The 14,354-nt window shown below is 46.9% G+C and overlaps 1 protein-coding gene across 20 annotated transcripts in view; it reads left to right on the top strand.

The window, feature by feature from the left end:
* RBFOX2 (RNA binding fox-1 homolog 2) overlaps positions 1–14,354 on the top strand; it is a 170,796-nt gene that overhangs the window by 73,653 nt on the left and 82,789 nt on the right. For 2 of the 20 annotated variants that reach the window (XM_086887344.1, XM_086887337.1), the window contains exon 1: positions 10,379–10,678. The exons of 12 other annotated variants lie outside the window; for them this stretch is intronic. In XM_086887344.1, coding sequence (XP_086743470.1) covers positions 10,652–10,678 — 27 coding nt within the window. In that variant the 5' untranslated portion in view covers positions 10,379–10,651. Of the gene's footprint in view, positions 1–6,012; positions 6,180–10,070; positions 10,111–10,378; positions 10,679–14,354 lie in introns of those variants that run through there. 6 more of the 20 variants (XM_086887346.1, XM_086887338.1, XM_086887342.1 and 3 more) reach the window with 6 other exon arrangements.

The following is a 14,354-nucleotide window of genomic DNA, read 5'->3' as shown; positions in this document are numbered from 1 at the left end:
GATCTTTTGCAGCTCTGTAGATATAATCTTGGTGCTGTTTGTCTAACACTAGTATGAACTGGCTGAGCTGCTTGATCTATTTAGCTGCTATGGAAATCAGTACATATCCAGCCAGAAAATGCATCCTTGCTTGCTGGCATGTTTCCTACATTTACATCAGTCTTTAAAAAGCAGAGACATATTGTAAGCTGCTCATCAGATCCCTGATGACCCAGTTTAGCAGATGTAGTGATTGGCTAATTGTTTAAGATGCCATTTTTGGTGGGTGAGAGGAAGAGCATCAGCCAGGCTTCTAGCGATGAAGAGTTAGATTCAGCAGAGGTAAGAGCTCTTTAGTGGGAGTAACTAGATAAGGCTTGGATTAATTTGTCTGGAGAACAGAAAATTATGCAGAAGATTTATAAATGTAGTTCATAAAATGAAACTGTTGGTGTAATTCCTTTGTAAAGATCAATGTGGGGTAATGGCTATATATCATGGAAATATCTGAGATTCCGTACTGCATTGCTGTGTCCTCACAGTACCACAGTTTTTAGCAATTAAAAAAAACCAAAATATATGTGGTAAATGTCTGGCACTGCCATGGCTGCACTTCAAGCATCATGAGACTATGGCTATATTATGTTCTTATAGCTGTACTTGTAATTGTGACTTAGCATACTTGCTTTAAAAACAGTCTGAACAAAACAGGCAAAGCAAAGTGCAGGGCTGTGGTCTTGGCATTTCCCAAAAATGTTCCTCTGTCTCCAGACATCAAAGAGAGCAGTGCATGTGAAGCAAAGTTCTGAGTTTTGAGAGCACAGGGGAAAACTTGTGTAATCTCCATGCCTTGCTTAGTACACAGAAAGGGGAAAATCAGGTGAATGCTACCACAGTGGCATGTAAAACAGTATGTCTAGAAAGAGCGAAGTGTAGGTAGGAGCTGGAAAAAACAAAATTACATTTTTAAATTAAAGTTCTAATGTTATTAAAAAAATAACAAAGTTCATCAGTAACTAGATGGGTGATAGTTGAGAGAGTTGGGACCTGTGTGATTGATAAATGCACAAACATCAGAATGTTGGTTTTTTTGGGTTTTTTTTGTTGTTTTTTTTTTTAACACTCCTGGGATTCATAATAACAAGTAGAGGAGCCAGAGCTACTGGTACAGAACATGAAATTAGATATTATAGGGATAATATCAATCTGCAAGAATAGTAATCATGGCTTTAACATGCATTCAAGATTATGTGTGGTTCAGATAGCGTAGATGTAAAAGGTGATAGGCTGTATTGTATGCAGTAGACTGTAAGGAAGAAAGCAGAGCAATGCTGATAATGTAGGATTTGTTTCTGGTCACATTGATGTGAGGAAGAATGGTAAAAAGAGGTCCCAGGGGAAGTACTGTGAGTCTGCTGTAATCCCTCATAGGATTGGATTCAGATAGAAACTTGAGGCTCAAAAATTATACTATTCCCAGTACCATTAGAGAGATAAATATTAGTATGAGAAACTTTAATTTCTCAGATACAGTTTGGAGAACAAATGCTGCTTATAATCATTGGATCAAAAGATGTTGTCATTGTAGCATCATCACCTGTTGTTGACACAGTGAGTGGATTATTGGTGCTATAACTGTTACAGGAAAACAAGCTGTTTAGGAGCCTCCATCTCCCCACCTTTGGATGGGATATAAGCTTTGATACATGAAGCAATGCATTTAACCAAGTTAGCGCAGCCCTGAACATAGAATGGTGTGGTTTGGGGTTGGTGGGCCTTTTTTTGGTTGGTTGGGATTTTTTAAATTTGTTTTCTAGAGGCACTTTGGATACAAATTAGGGATGGTCTATGTAAAGGGGAAAATCCTCTAAGAAGAAACCTTAGCTTAACCTAATAAAGGCCGTTAGATGAAAAAACAAGCAATTTTACAAAAGAGAAATTATCAGCAGGGATAGCTGTGCCTTTAAAATCAGTAGGGATGAAATAAGAACTGCCAAAAATCAGGCTGAATTAAACCTTAAAAATGTTGCTAAGGAAATGGGTGACAGTTTCTCAAAATACAATTGCAGAGAAGGGAGGAGGGGGGGCCCACTTAGTGTTGAGGATAAGGTAGTTAATAAGATGGTCTTGTGGTCACAGAATTGAACAAGTCTTAGGCTGTTTTAAATAGAGTTGATCTTGGGAGCAAGGGCAGTATTGGTAATGGGCAAGAACCCACCACAGAAGCAGTCACACTGGACATTTCAAAGATGCTAGTTAGTGCAGGTAGGCTGGGCTGGGAAGAAGAGTTGCCTGGGGAAGGGGGGTGCTGATTCCCAGGAGTGAAAGAACTGGTTCATGCAGTTGCAGATCTGATAGAAGTTTTAATCTATCAAATATGAGTGCTATCATATGTTTGGAGAACAGAGGTGGAATAGACCTATTGCTGGTGGGGAATGATCTGAGAAAATACAGACCTAACCTCAGCTGCATGCTGACACACAAATATTAATGAAAGGCCTGGGTACAAATAAAAAATGTGATAAAAGGCAACACATCAATTAAAATTGGGTTGTGCCGTATCAGCTTGCCTGTTTTTAAGATAACCAATTTTCTTACCTTGATAATGTGTGTTTTACATAATGGGATGGCGTCTCTTACTCTATGGACAGGTTCTACAGCATCTGATGTGGTGCTACAGAAGGAAGTACTAATGAGACTAGAGAAGATGCTGTTTAGTGCTGGAATTGTGAAACAGAGCTGATGTTGTTCTGGGTGATGTCTTTAAAAATAAAGATGACCACAGGCTAGATCAGGTGCAAGAACATGCTTCTAGAGGTTGGGGAATAGCCAGCCTGTCATGTGACAGAACACTGGAACAGCTGCTTGGTTGGTTAGAGAGGGAATACATGAGGAAGGTTAATTGTAAGGGAAAGAGAAAATACGGCTAAGCCACAGGACAGCACTGGCACAAGAACAAAGGAAAGACAGAAATTGCTCAGGAATAGCATTAAGCTGGAGAACACAGATCCCAGATATTCTAGGGGTGGTGTAGCTGCAAAACCCAGCTCTAAGATACGGTGTGATAAATTCTATGAAAAGTTAAGATTATCTTTTATGATAGCGGTTGATCTGATTCTGTGTGTCAGGAGATCTTTTCCAGTCTTCATATTTCTGTAAATGTAAAACTATTCATATATGTAAGCATCTGCAGGAACAAAGCTATGATTTTATGACAGTTACCTAACTTGTGTTACTGGAAATGCATGGGCATAGTAGGTTGCATGGTAATGTAGCTGAACTATTATCTTGAAACAGAATTATTGAGTGCAGCGCCATCTTATATTTGACTAATATTCGTTGCAAGTCAGTGTGCAGTAGTAAACCAGTCTTGTGGCCAGTCTTGCAGAAAATTCAGTAGTTTATTAGTGGTCAGTAAAGTCCTGCTGTGTCCACCTTGGCACATACGAGTTTTAAACTAGCTTTTGTCCTTTAATTACCTGAGGGACACGGGAAGTGTGATGCTTTGTTACCAAAGTATCACCCGAATATCTTGATGCTGGTTAAGTCACAGTATATAAGTTTGCATCAAAAACTTTATAGCATGGCAGTTTTATTGGATATTAGTTAAAACAGCGGAGGAGCTTAGGTGATGTTCCCTTTCCTTGTTTTGTTTTGCCCATTTGGTGGGTATTTATAGATAGGAAGATATCTGCACTAGGATTTGGAAATGTTTTATTCCCCTAAGGCTTGGTTGGAAATGACAAGAATTGGATTGTGAAATAAATGTAAGGTTTTTAACTTAGTTAGGGATTTGGTTTTAGAACCTGGGGCAGTAATATGAAGTAGCAAAAACAGGCTGTGGAAAAGACTTTGGGTTTGTATAAATTAATGCCTTTTCATAAAAAGATTTTATTGGAGATACTAAATTGCTTGAGTGCATAGTAATGAGCTATGTAAAAGAATGAAGGGAGGGCAGCTTTCGAACATGTAGTTACAGAAAGAGAAGGAAATAAAAAAGTATTGGTCGTTCAGAGGAAGCCAGATTCTATCTGTGCCCCCAGGCAGGGCATGCAGGGATTGCTGAAAGGTAGCCAGAAAGCCCTCTGCTGAGGTGGGGACATAATGGTGAGGAGGAAGGGAATAATGGTGAGCTCCAGAAAGCTGTTTTGGGTCTGTTTGGGGTGAAATAAGTTGGCCAAAGGCAGAATGAGATGGAAATTCATTGTGGGATCCTCATCTTTTTTCCCCAGTGAAGAGATCTGGAAGCATAGCTGTTTCCCCATTTATGGGCAACTAATTTCTCTGTCTGTGCAAATCTTCACACAGAAACAATGGCTATAGAAACTTCTATTTATTTATTTATTTTAGATGTAGAAAATGCTATGTTTTATACTCCCCAAATTGGTCATGCTCCTTTTGTAAGGAAGGAGTGGCTCTGTGGCCCTAGGAAAGATGATGAGAGTGGGTGACAGCTGCTATAACCACTCACCCAGCTCATAGCTGTCCTTTTCTGAGGCCCTCAGAAAGAAGGGGCAGTGGGGGCAGAGGATGAGCCAAGAGCTGTCCTGCTGGGCTGAGTGGGTCGGAGGGCTGTGGATTAGGAACCCTTTACCTGAATGACAAAGGTTTGCGAATGCAAATTGTGCTAGATAATGATCCACTTATTTAACCTCTTGAAAAAAAATAAATCTCAAGTTTAACTCTTTCTGAAGGGGAGGAAATTGAGTGACAATAGAAGGGCAGCTGCCCTAGAGCTAGGCTGAGGGAGCTGTTTAGTGGTGCACAGCAGCACTACAGCAAAGTTAAAGATTAGAAATGCAAAAACCCCCTGACTTTATGCATTTAAAATGATGTGTGTGGGGGAAATTTGGCTAGCCCTTCTTGGGTTTGATCACTGGCATGTTTATTTTTGAAACCTCAGAGGGAGGGGTTTTATCCCTGCTATCCTTTGGAGGAAGGTGGGAATCTTTTGTGGGCTTGGGCTGTTAACTCTTTGAGAACCCAGGTTTGGTCCAGTATCAACGTGGTGTGGTTTTTTTGTAGTGATGGGTGAAACGTCGTGTAATTTGTTACGGGAAGTCAGGCCCCCTTGGTGCACCCCCTGGCTGTGGTGAATCTTTTAAGAATCAGCGTTGGGCTCTCGGATGTCTGCTAATGTGGCCGGCATGTAGGCTGCTGGGGTGAGCCTGCTGGCTGAGCAACTCCCCATCTGTCCCTGTCGGTCAGGGAGCAGATTCTTCCCTGGGAATGAGGAGGATGGGCTTCCTAAAATGGGCACAACAACTGGCCCTGCCCAGCCTTGCCCCCTTCTCCCTGCTGCTCACCACCGTGTGTGACAGAGTTAATCCCCCTCGCCGCCCCCAGTTTGACTGGAACAGCTGAGGGGGACAACCCACCGGCCCAAGGCTGGGGCAGTGGGGGCCATTCCAGGGCCCAGCTCCCCCCGCTGGCCCCGGTTCCGGCAGCTGTCCCTGCTTGCCTCAGCTGGGGAGGGAGGGAGAAGCGTTAAACGATATGGGCACACACTCCCTTATGAAAGAGATCCCTTCAGTTTGAGATATCAGTGTGGCTTCTCCCCTCTCCCTCCCTCCTTCCCTGATACCAGAGGGTTTTACTATGCTAATCCCAGCACCTGTCCCTGCAGAGGACAAGCAAGAAGGGTATGGTGGTGGGGGAGGAACAGTCCCATATGTTTTTCCCTGTCCTGGATTGGGAGTGTTCCCTCTGACGCACCTAGAGCCCAGAACATATGCTCTTTTCAGATCCTAAATGCTGTTTGCTTCCTCCCATCCCTGGCAGCGGTGGCTGCGAAGATCCTGTGTCCCCCTCTTCCTGGCAGTTGCTCTGTTTGCTGCCCGGGAATCGCAGGACACTCCTCAGTCGAGGCTTGCAGGGCTGTTTTCAGTAGAGGATTTCTAATTTTAGGAGCCTCTGCCGCCTATGGTTGAGTGCTGCCTTGCTGGATCCCAGAAGAGAGGGGCTGAGCTGTGCCGAGCCAGGCAGCTCCTTTTTATTTTCAGCTGAGCTAGTGTCAACCTGAGTGGCCCCAGAGGCCCGAGCCAAGCACTGCGCAGGGCTGCCAGAGTCCTTCCCACAAGGCTGAAAGACGGAGACTCGGATTTGAAGCTTCCAGTCCTGTGTCCATTTGGCCTTTAGCTGGAGGATCTTTGGCTATGTATGGTGTGTATTGTATGGATTACCAATACCCAGTTGTCCAGGTAAGCAAAAGGACAGTGGCGACTTTAAGGAGTTTTGCTCTCTATGTTGTTTGGACAAAACTGGAGCTTACATGCTGGTTTTGTAGGACACTGCTTCCAAGCTGGGCTTCTTGAGTCCCAGGCCTCTGCCCAGAGACTCTGATAGAGGGCTTTGAAGCTCCTGCGCCAGAGCAGTACCATTTGATACTTTTTAACTCCAAGACTTGTCTTGTTTGAGACTTGTGTTTTTTTCCCACAAAAATGCGAACACAAAAATGTGTTCGCGTTTTTGGTCTTTCTTTAATCGTTTGTTTGTAGGGGGGGTTGAACTGACAGCAGTGCTGTGCTCTGCAAACTAGTGTGTTGTTGCGTGTCTTACTGTGTTGTTGGGGCACATGTGACTTGTACGTGTGACTGCAGCCTGTCTCTCAGGGATGCTGAGCCACCCAGAGCAGCTTCTCACCTATTCTCCTCCTCCCTCCTCCAAAATCATCCACAAAACCTCTGACAAAGTCTCTTTTGTCACGTTATTACTTTTGGAGGTCCAGAGAGGATGTGTAGGGCGAAAGGAACGGGTGGATTTGAGAGCAGCGCTCGGGGCTGGGCGAAGCCTGTATTGCAGCCTCTGCTGGGGGAGGGGGTTATATTTGGAGCACACGTGAGATTTGCTGGCCCAGTGTGTGGAGTCTTGGAGAAGACAGAGCCTGTGTAGGTCAGGCTCAAATACTTTTGGGGCCAAGTGAAAGGTGATGTTCTTTAGGCAATCCTTGGCTATTCAGTACCAGCACTGCATGTTCTTACAGTTTATCCAGAAAATGTGAAATGTAGACTAGAGGTTCAGGATTATCTATGGTGAGATACATCAGATAGCGACTAAATAGTATTTTGTTAGGTTACCTTGTATCAGGGGTTTTATTACCCACATGAATGGAATCCACCAGCAGAAGTGTGTCTCTTGGTTGTTAAGATTTGTTCCTGATAAATTGGTTCTTTGCACTTGAAACTCTTTTTTTTTTCCTCCCTCTGGCCTTGGTCCAGCTGGCAGGTTTGCTCCATCTAAACTTGAGCCAGCACAGAAATGCAGGTAATGGGATGTTAAAATTGAAGGCTATGCTTACTTTCCACCCTTAGCAGGGTGGTAAATAACATAACAAAAAAAAAAAAACCAAAACCAAAAAAACCCAAACCAACATATCCTGAGAGCAGAATGTTTGGGGACTCCTCCTCTTCCTCATTCCATGCTTTCTATGAGTGTTAAACTAACCCAAGCATTTAACAGTGTACATGTAGACTACTTAGTCAAACTACAGGTTAGTTCTTCATCAGTGTGCTTTCAGTGGCCTTGTCCTTTCGCCTGCTGCATAAACATCCATCTCCAGGTTCTTTTCCATTTGGATTTGAATGGTAGGAGCTAACCAGAAACCATCATGTACATCTGTGTGAACACAGGAGAGAATATAAAAGTGTGACAGACATGCTCAGGTGGGAGCAAGGAGCTTTGCCTGGCATGATGAGGATTATCAGCTGTGCCCCGGCACTGCAGAGATAGACTAGTTAAATTTGCCCACAGTTATTTCAGAACGCTGCTTCTACAACACAGTAATGAAATTTCGATGCATATGTGCCCATGATGCATGAGAAACCGTAAGAACTCATAAGTATTGGCATCTAGAGCTCTTCTGAATACATTGCTTTTTGAATAAATGCAGTAAGTAGGAAGGGGTGATCTCGTGGCTCTGAGCTATGTGTTCTTCAGGCTTCCAGCCTTCAGCTCTGCTCATGCTTCTCTGTTCTTTTCAGCAGTAAGATCTGCAGTTTGGGTTTTGGTTTTGCTTAGTAGAAGGTGGCAAACTGTGATGGTAAATTCAGGAGCGGTTCTATGATTCTCATGTAGGAGAAGCTAAGTGGAGGTCCGCCGAATTATTCTGCATGGCCATGACACAACATTTGACCCCACATCCCTCAGGGAGGAAAGACGACTTGCGCCAATTTTTTGTGGGCCTTGTTCATTATCAGATGTTGCCCTACATCTCTATTAGAACCCAAGACAACAGAAATCTCAAGTGTTGCCACTTATGATCATGTTTTGCATGATGTGTTTTAAGCTTTTGAAACTCTGTATCAGATTTTTATTTCATATGGTTTTGCAGCAGAGGGAACGCTTGCAGACTTGGGTTTCTTGTTGCCCGAGCACATCCACTGAAAATTGGGTCTTTTCTCTGCTCAACGGGAGCAAAGGTGGATATATTGCAAGCATGGGGGAGGAGATGCTTTCTGGCCCACAATGGAGATGAAAGAGGGAGACCAGCAGTAGATCACACTGAAGGGAATTCCCACTCTGCTGGCACATGAGCAAAGCAGATGTACCAACTGGGTGGTGGGAGGCAGTGCAAGGAAAGGTTCAGTGCATGGTTGGGCATTTCATTTTCCTTAGAAGACTCCTTCTGATGGAAAGTGTTTCTGGAGGCTCCTCAGGTGAAGGCCAAAATGGAGCAGAAATGGTGCTATTCTGGTTAACAGTAGTGGGATGATGTCCAGAAGACGTGTGCTACAGCCCTAGATCTGGGACAACAAGATGCTACCTCATGGCACAGGCAAGACTGGGTGAACACAACAGTTAAACTACTTAAGTGGAGAGAATAAGGATGTTACCCTGAGTGGTTTGCAGAGGTCTGATGAATGAACTACACAATGCTGAAACCTGGTGCTTTGTCATGTCCAAGGTTTAAGGAGGTCACTGTGGTTTTTGCTGCTTTTAAATGGAATTTATGCTTGACCTAGAACTGTGCTCCAGAATCTCAAATTTGTAATATTGGGGGGAAGACCAAATCCACTACTATTCCTGGTTTTGCAACATTGCATTTAAGTATGTAGTATTGTAACTTGCAAGTTACCAGAGATAACACAGAAAAACGTGGACTCTGACTCAGAGGCCTGTGGGCTGCAGCCATGGAGGCTGGCTCCCTCCCAGAGGATCCCACACCACAGTTTGGTTGTGTTGGGCGGCTGGCCCATGGCTCTCTGCCTCCATGCACTGGTGGCACGTAAGGGCTTCTGGTGTCTTGATCTCTTGCTTTTCACAACAGAGGAGGGATTGGCTTGTGACACATGTTCCTGCTGGCCTGCTGAATGAGGAAAGGGCGAGGGAAGGAAAGGAAGAAGGGAGGGAGCCAGAAGTCAGTTTGCAGCAAGTGAAACTGGGAAACCAAAATGCATCGTGGGTCAGCATGGGCTGTCTGAAGAGCAGTGCTGTGGCAGAAGCCCATGAAGCAAAACCAGTGGGCTTTTTTTTTTTTTTTAATGTAAATTATAACTGGGCATATTCATGCAAAGAACACATGGGAATGCAAGGTGTTACTGTGCCGTAATTTGGCTTCTCTGCTGCTAAAGCTTGGGGAGTCTCTTGAGTACCAGGTGTCAAGAAGAGATACATCAGAAGCACGACTCGCCTGAGCCGGTTTTATCTCTGCGTCATGAGCACTGGAGCATCAGTACAGTCTTCTTGTCTAACTGTGGGATTGGCAGACCTGTGCTCAGCACTGTCCATGGGTTTCCATGGGTGCAGTGTTGGGAAAAATCAATCAGAGCATCTCAGATCCCGTCTGGCAAATGGGGTAGCAGTGTATCGCTCTGTTTTACGGGGTCGCTGAGAGAACAGATGCTCTCAACCGTGGCGTGCTCAGGTGCTCAGGGCCAGATGCTTGCTGAAGATAAATGGGAGGGAAAAAAGCAAGCCGGGAAGGAGTCCAGCGGTCTCCAGGTTTTATGATGATAGAAATGCAGATCCTGGCACGGATACTGCTTCCGGTTCAGCCAACACACCGTGTAACCCACGCGTTCTCCCTTTTGTGGCAGGAGGGAGGTCTGTGCAAAACTGACAGCTATCTCTCCAGCATCCTCCAGCCGGGAGATGCTCTCTCCCGCCTGCTGAGGTCCTGGGGCGCTGGGAATGGTAGGTGCGGAGGAGCTCGGGCCGGCCGTGAGATTCTGCCGGCCGGGACCGGCGCTGCACGGGGCCACCCACCTTCGCTTTTGTTTCCAGCTCGCGTTTGCGCCTTCTCCGAGCCTCCCGGTTCCCGGGGAGCAGTGGGGAGTCCCGGCGTGCGGGCGAGGGAGCGCCTCGGTGGGGCGGGGGCTGGCCGGGCCGTGCCGAGCCCAGCCGGGCGGGGCGAGGCGGGGCGCGGCGGGGGCGGCCCCGGCTCGCATTAATTACCTTCGGCATTCGGGGCGGCGCTTCCCGCAGCCATCTGGCTGAGCCGGGGGGGCGGCAGGGGGGGGAGGGAGGGAGGGAGGGGGAAGAAGGGGAGGAACACGGGAGAAGAAAGAGAGGAAAAAGGGCTCGGGGAGCACCGCGCCGGCGAGGCAGCGCAGCGCAGCCACCCGCCGCCGCCCGCCTCCACGGGGCTGCTGCTTTTTAAATTTCGTTTTATTTGTTTCTCTTTTTTTTTAAATTTTTCCCTCTCCCGTGCGGCCGGCCTCCCCCATTTTGGTTTATGGAGAAAAAGAAAATGGTAACTCAGGTAAGGGTGGCGGGCGGGCCGGGCTCCGGCGGCTGCCCGCCCGGCTTTGTCTGGGCAGGGAGCGGGGCGCCCGGAGCGGAGCGGGAGGGAGCCCCGCCGCGCCGGCACCCGCGGTGGGAGCTTTGGGGAAGGGGTTCCTGCCGTCCCCCTGCCCGGAGCAACCTCGCAGTGCCCTCTAGAGAGAGCGGTGCGCGGGGGGCACGGGTTGCCCCTGCTTCGAGTTAGGCTCAAGCCGCATTTGAACGGCCGATGCCGAAGGTGGACGGCTTCCCCGCCGCTTCTCCAGCCGGCTGCCGGTCACCGCGGGGGCCGGGAAGCCCTTGTAGGTAGCGGTAGGCGTGGGGCTGCCCGTGTCTTCCCGGGGGAAAGCGGCTGACGTTTCCTGAGGAGCGCGCCCAGGGCCATCGCGCATCCACCGCAAGGGGTTTTCGTCGGACAGTGGTCGCCTTTTAAGGCTACTGTATGCTTTTGGATTTTTTTTTTTTTTCTCCTGGCATGGCATATGCAACTCGCCATCGGAGGGAGCGGGCAAAGGGAGGGAGGAGTAGGAGAGCGGCATCGTGGAGCTGGAATCCTTTGGACTTAGGCAAAGGCACATTATATAATGTCCCTGCAGTGCCTTGCAGAGCTGGAAACCTTTGGGGGATATTCCCAAAGGGGGTGGAGGGAAGGACTCTCAGAAGAACTTTTCTTCAAATCTGGGTTTCACAAGTGTTTTTTTTTCTGTAGAGCTTTGCAGCTCTATAGAGTAGATGCACACTGCCTTTTTGGCTTTCCTTAGCTCAGGCTGAAGCCCCCTTCATTAGCTGCTGCTGAGATCCTGCATGTCCCACTGCAAGGGGCAGCTCTTTTGCTGGTGCCTAACTCAGAATGAATCTGCTGCGAGAAGTGACACCCACTTTGACCCTTTCCCTCTCTCATCTTGCATTCGTTGTCAGTGGCTGAAAATTAGGTCTCTGTCCAGTCTAAAGGTATCTTCCCAAGCCCCACCTTCTGCTTCTGCTATTTAGTCCCTTCCATTACAGATTCCTTTTTATCTGGTCCAAGGCTTTCTGTTTGAGACAGAAGAGCTCTGCAGAAATCTCGTGGGGCTTTCTGTACCTATATTTAGTTTAGCAAATGATGCTGGAAAGCTGTGTCTCTGCAGTCAGGGTCCATTTGTGTTTTGCTGTGTGCTCAGAGTGTATGCCTGGTCAGCTGGAGGTGTGTGCCCCTAAGCTGCAGGTCGATGTGTGCACATTTCAGAGAGTTGTTCTGCAAAGCCATGTGTGGCAATGTGCTCTCAGCCACAGCTGTCACGCTCGGACCCCGTGTCTGTGTGGTGCAGAAAGGTGCCTGGGTCACCAGGACCAAGTGTGTGTATATTGTACATGTCTGGGACTGAGCACCCTGGAGCACAAGCCTGTTGGCTGGGGGACATTCAGGGCTGGGAAGGATGAGATTCTACTGGAGCACTGGCTGAAACAGGGGAGGGTATAAACTCCTTCAAAGGTTTAGGATATTTTAATAGACTCCAGAGAAATCTGTCTACCATAGAAACTCTCAATTTATTGACGTGGGAAAGGAGATATCAAGACTGCGCGTTATTGTGTTGTTTGACCTTGAATTACGATTGTCTTAAGAGTATGTACTATTTAGTGTAGGTTTTCAGGATTTGCATTGTGTGTTTACATGGTGAGATGCTGGAGAAGATGCATATTAAAGAAACAGTAGGAGAGGAGAACTCAGACTGTGTGTGTCAGTTGGGGATCCAGATGAACGATGGATAGCCCTTGTACGCAGAGTTGAGGAAGACAGCACAGGTGAATTCAGCTCTAGCACAGTGCTGCCTTCTCTCAGGGAGATCATTTGGCTGCTAGGCTGGTCCTTAGTAGTACCTCACTGCAGGTTTGACCAAGTGTGAGGCTGAAGGAGCGTGGCACATTCAAGACCTATATATCCCCAGCCACGTTATTCTGCAGTGCTCTTTGAAGCAGCAGACTGCCATTATTTAAACCTGTGAACTTCCTTCCTTGGGGCTCTGTCTCATTTATGAAAAGTAAATATTGTTGGTATGTTAAACTTGTAATTGCTGCTGATTGAATTCAGCATTGCTACAGTCTTGCTCTGTTTAGTTCAGTCTCCAGAAAACATTGCCTACCTGGTCTGAGTTCTCTTGTGTTGTAGGGAGCAAGCTTGCTGTCTTCCTTGGAGATCTGAGAGATGAGCTTCTGTATAGGCATGACAAGCTGATAGAACAGAACAAATATGAGTGTATGGAGTGACAAGACTAGAAACAGTGATGGAAAGAAATGGGAGGTACTGGAAGGTAGAAATGTGCTTTAAAAAGAGGAAACAAAAATTGCTAATGAGAGTAAGAGCTCAGATTCATTAACAGAAAGTACCTTAGCCTTATCCCCCTTAATCCTAAATCAGTGAAAATGAGTGTTAAACAAGGCCCAGTACATTATGTACTAATTGCAGATAAAAGAAGAGAGTCTTTTATGGATGAGAATTATATGCTAAAAGGCTTTTTCTCTGTGTGGTGCATGGTGAGGTTGCTGGCTTGTGTGGAGCACAAAGCCCTCCCTTTCTTGGACAGCCCAGTGCCTTGCTGGCGTTTTCCTCCAAATCTGTTTCCCATCAGGGCTGGGAGAGGGGGAAGGTGTCGAGCATCTCAGAGAGTGGGGAGGGATCTGCCGCCTCCTTAAGGGGTCCCCCCAGCCCATGTGGCAGCCGGCAGTGCTGAGTGTGTGCTTGTGTGTGTGTGTGTGTGTGTGTGTGTGCCTTTGTAATGAATCCCCCCGCCATTGTCTGCTCCCCTCCCTGCTCTCAGCAATGGAACCTTTCACCTGGGCTGCTGCCCGCTGGCGGGCCTTCTTCCAAGATAGGAGGAGGAGGAGGAGGAGGAGGAAGGGCTGCTTGTGGTAATTAAAGCCAGACCTTGGAGAACTGCTATTTTCTGACCTCAGCACCCCATTTTCCTTCTTTATCTGCCTTGAGTTCCCAGCTTTTGATGTGGGTGTAAGCAGAAGGTCTGCTTTTGTGCAGCTGTAGGATCACCAGTCTCCATTTTGTGGCACCATTTGAAGCATCTTTGCTGCCCTGCCTCCCAGCATGCCCCCTCTTGTCCCCCCCAGCACCCCTTGGAGGCTCCAGCCAGTGCCGTTTATCTTGGCACGTGTTTGACTTGCTACACTCTGCCCAGGGCTCAGGGAGGTGATGGCGTTTGTGGCTTTGAGACTAATTTATGTCCTTGTTAAAATGAACCAGCAAGCAGTCTCATTTTTTCCAGAGGTTTTCTTCCCTTTCCCTTCCCCCTTCTATAACCCTTTCCCTCCCAGACCCTGTGTGTAGCTGTGAGACAACTTGTACAGTCAAAAGTTGCTTGCTCAGTCAGTGATTTGTTTTTTTAAATTAAGAAAACCCAACAATTGCAGTGCTCCTTAAATGGAGATCTTATTTAAATCAGAGCAGTGGCTGACTCATTAAAGGCCGCTCTGTCTCCTTTTCATTCCTCTGCCTCATTCTCTTTCCCTGTCTTTCTCTACCTCCCATTACAGTAATGGTGTGATAAAACAGATCTTTGTGTTCCATGTTGGGATCATGCAGGCGTGTGTAGTTGGAGGGGGGAGACAGGAGATGGGGAATCCTGTCACGACAGCCACCTTGTGCTAGCTAAAAATGTATAATGCAT

This window comes from Cyanistes caeruleus, chromosome 4, assembly GCF_971803275.1.
Source record: "Cyanistes caeruleus chromosome 4, bCyaCae1.hap1.1, whole genome shotgun sequence".
NCBI classification, from domain to species: Eukaryota; Metazoa; Chordata; class Aves; order Passeriformes; family Paridae; genus Cyanistes; species Cyanistes caeruleus.
The sequence above is the reverse complement of the archived record's forward strand: the minus strand, read 5'-3'. Positions and strand labels throughout refer to the sequence as shown.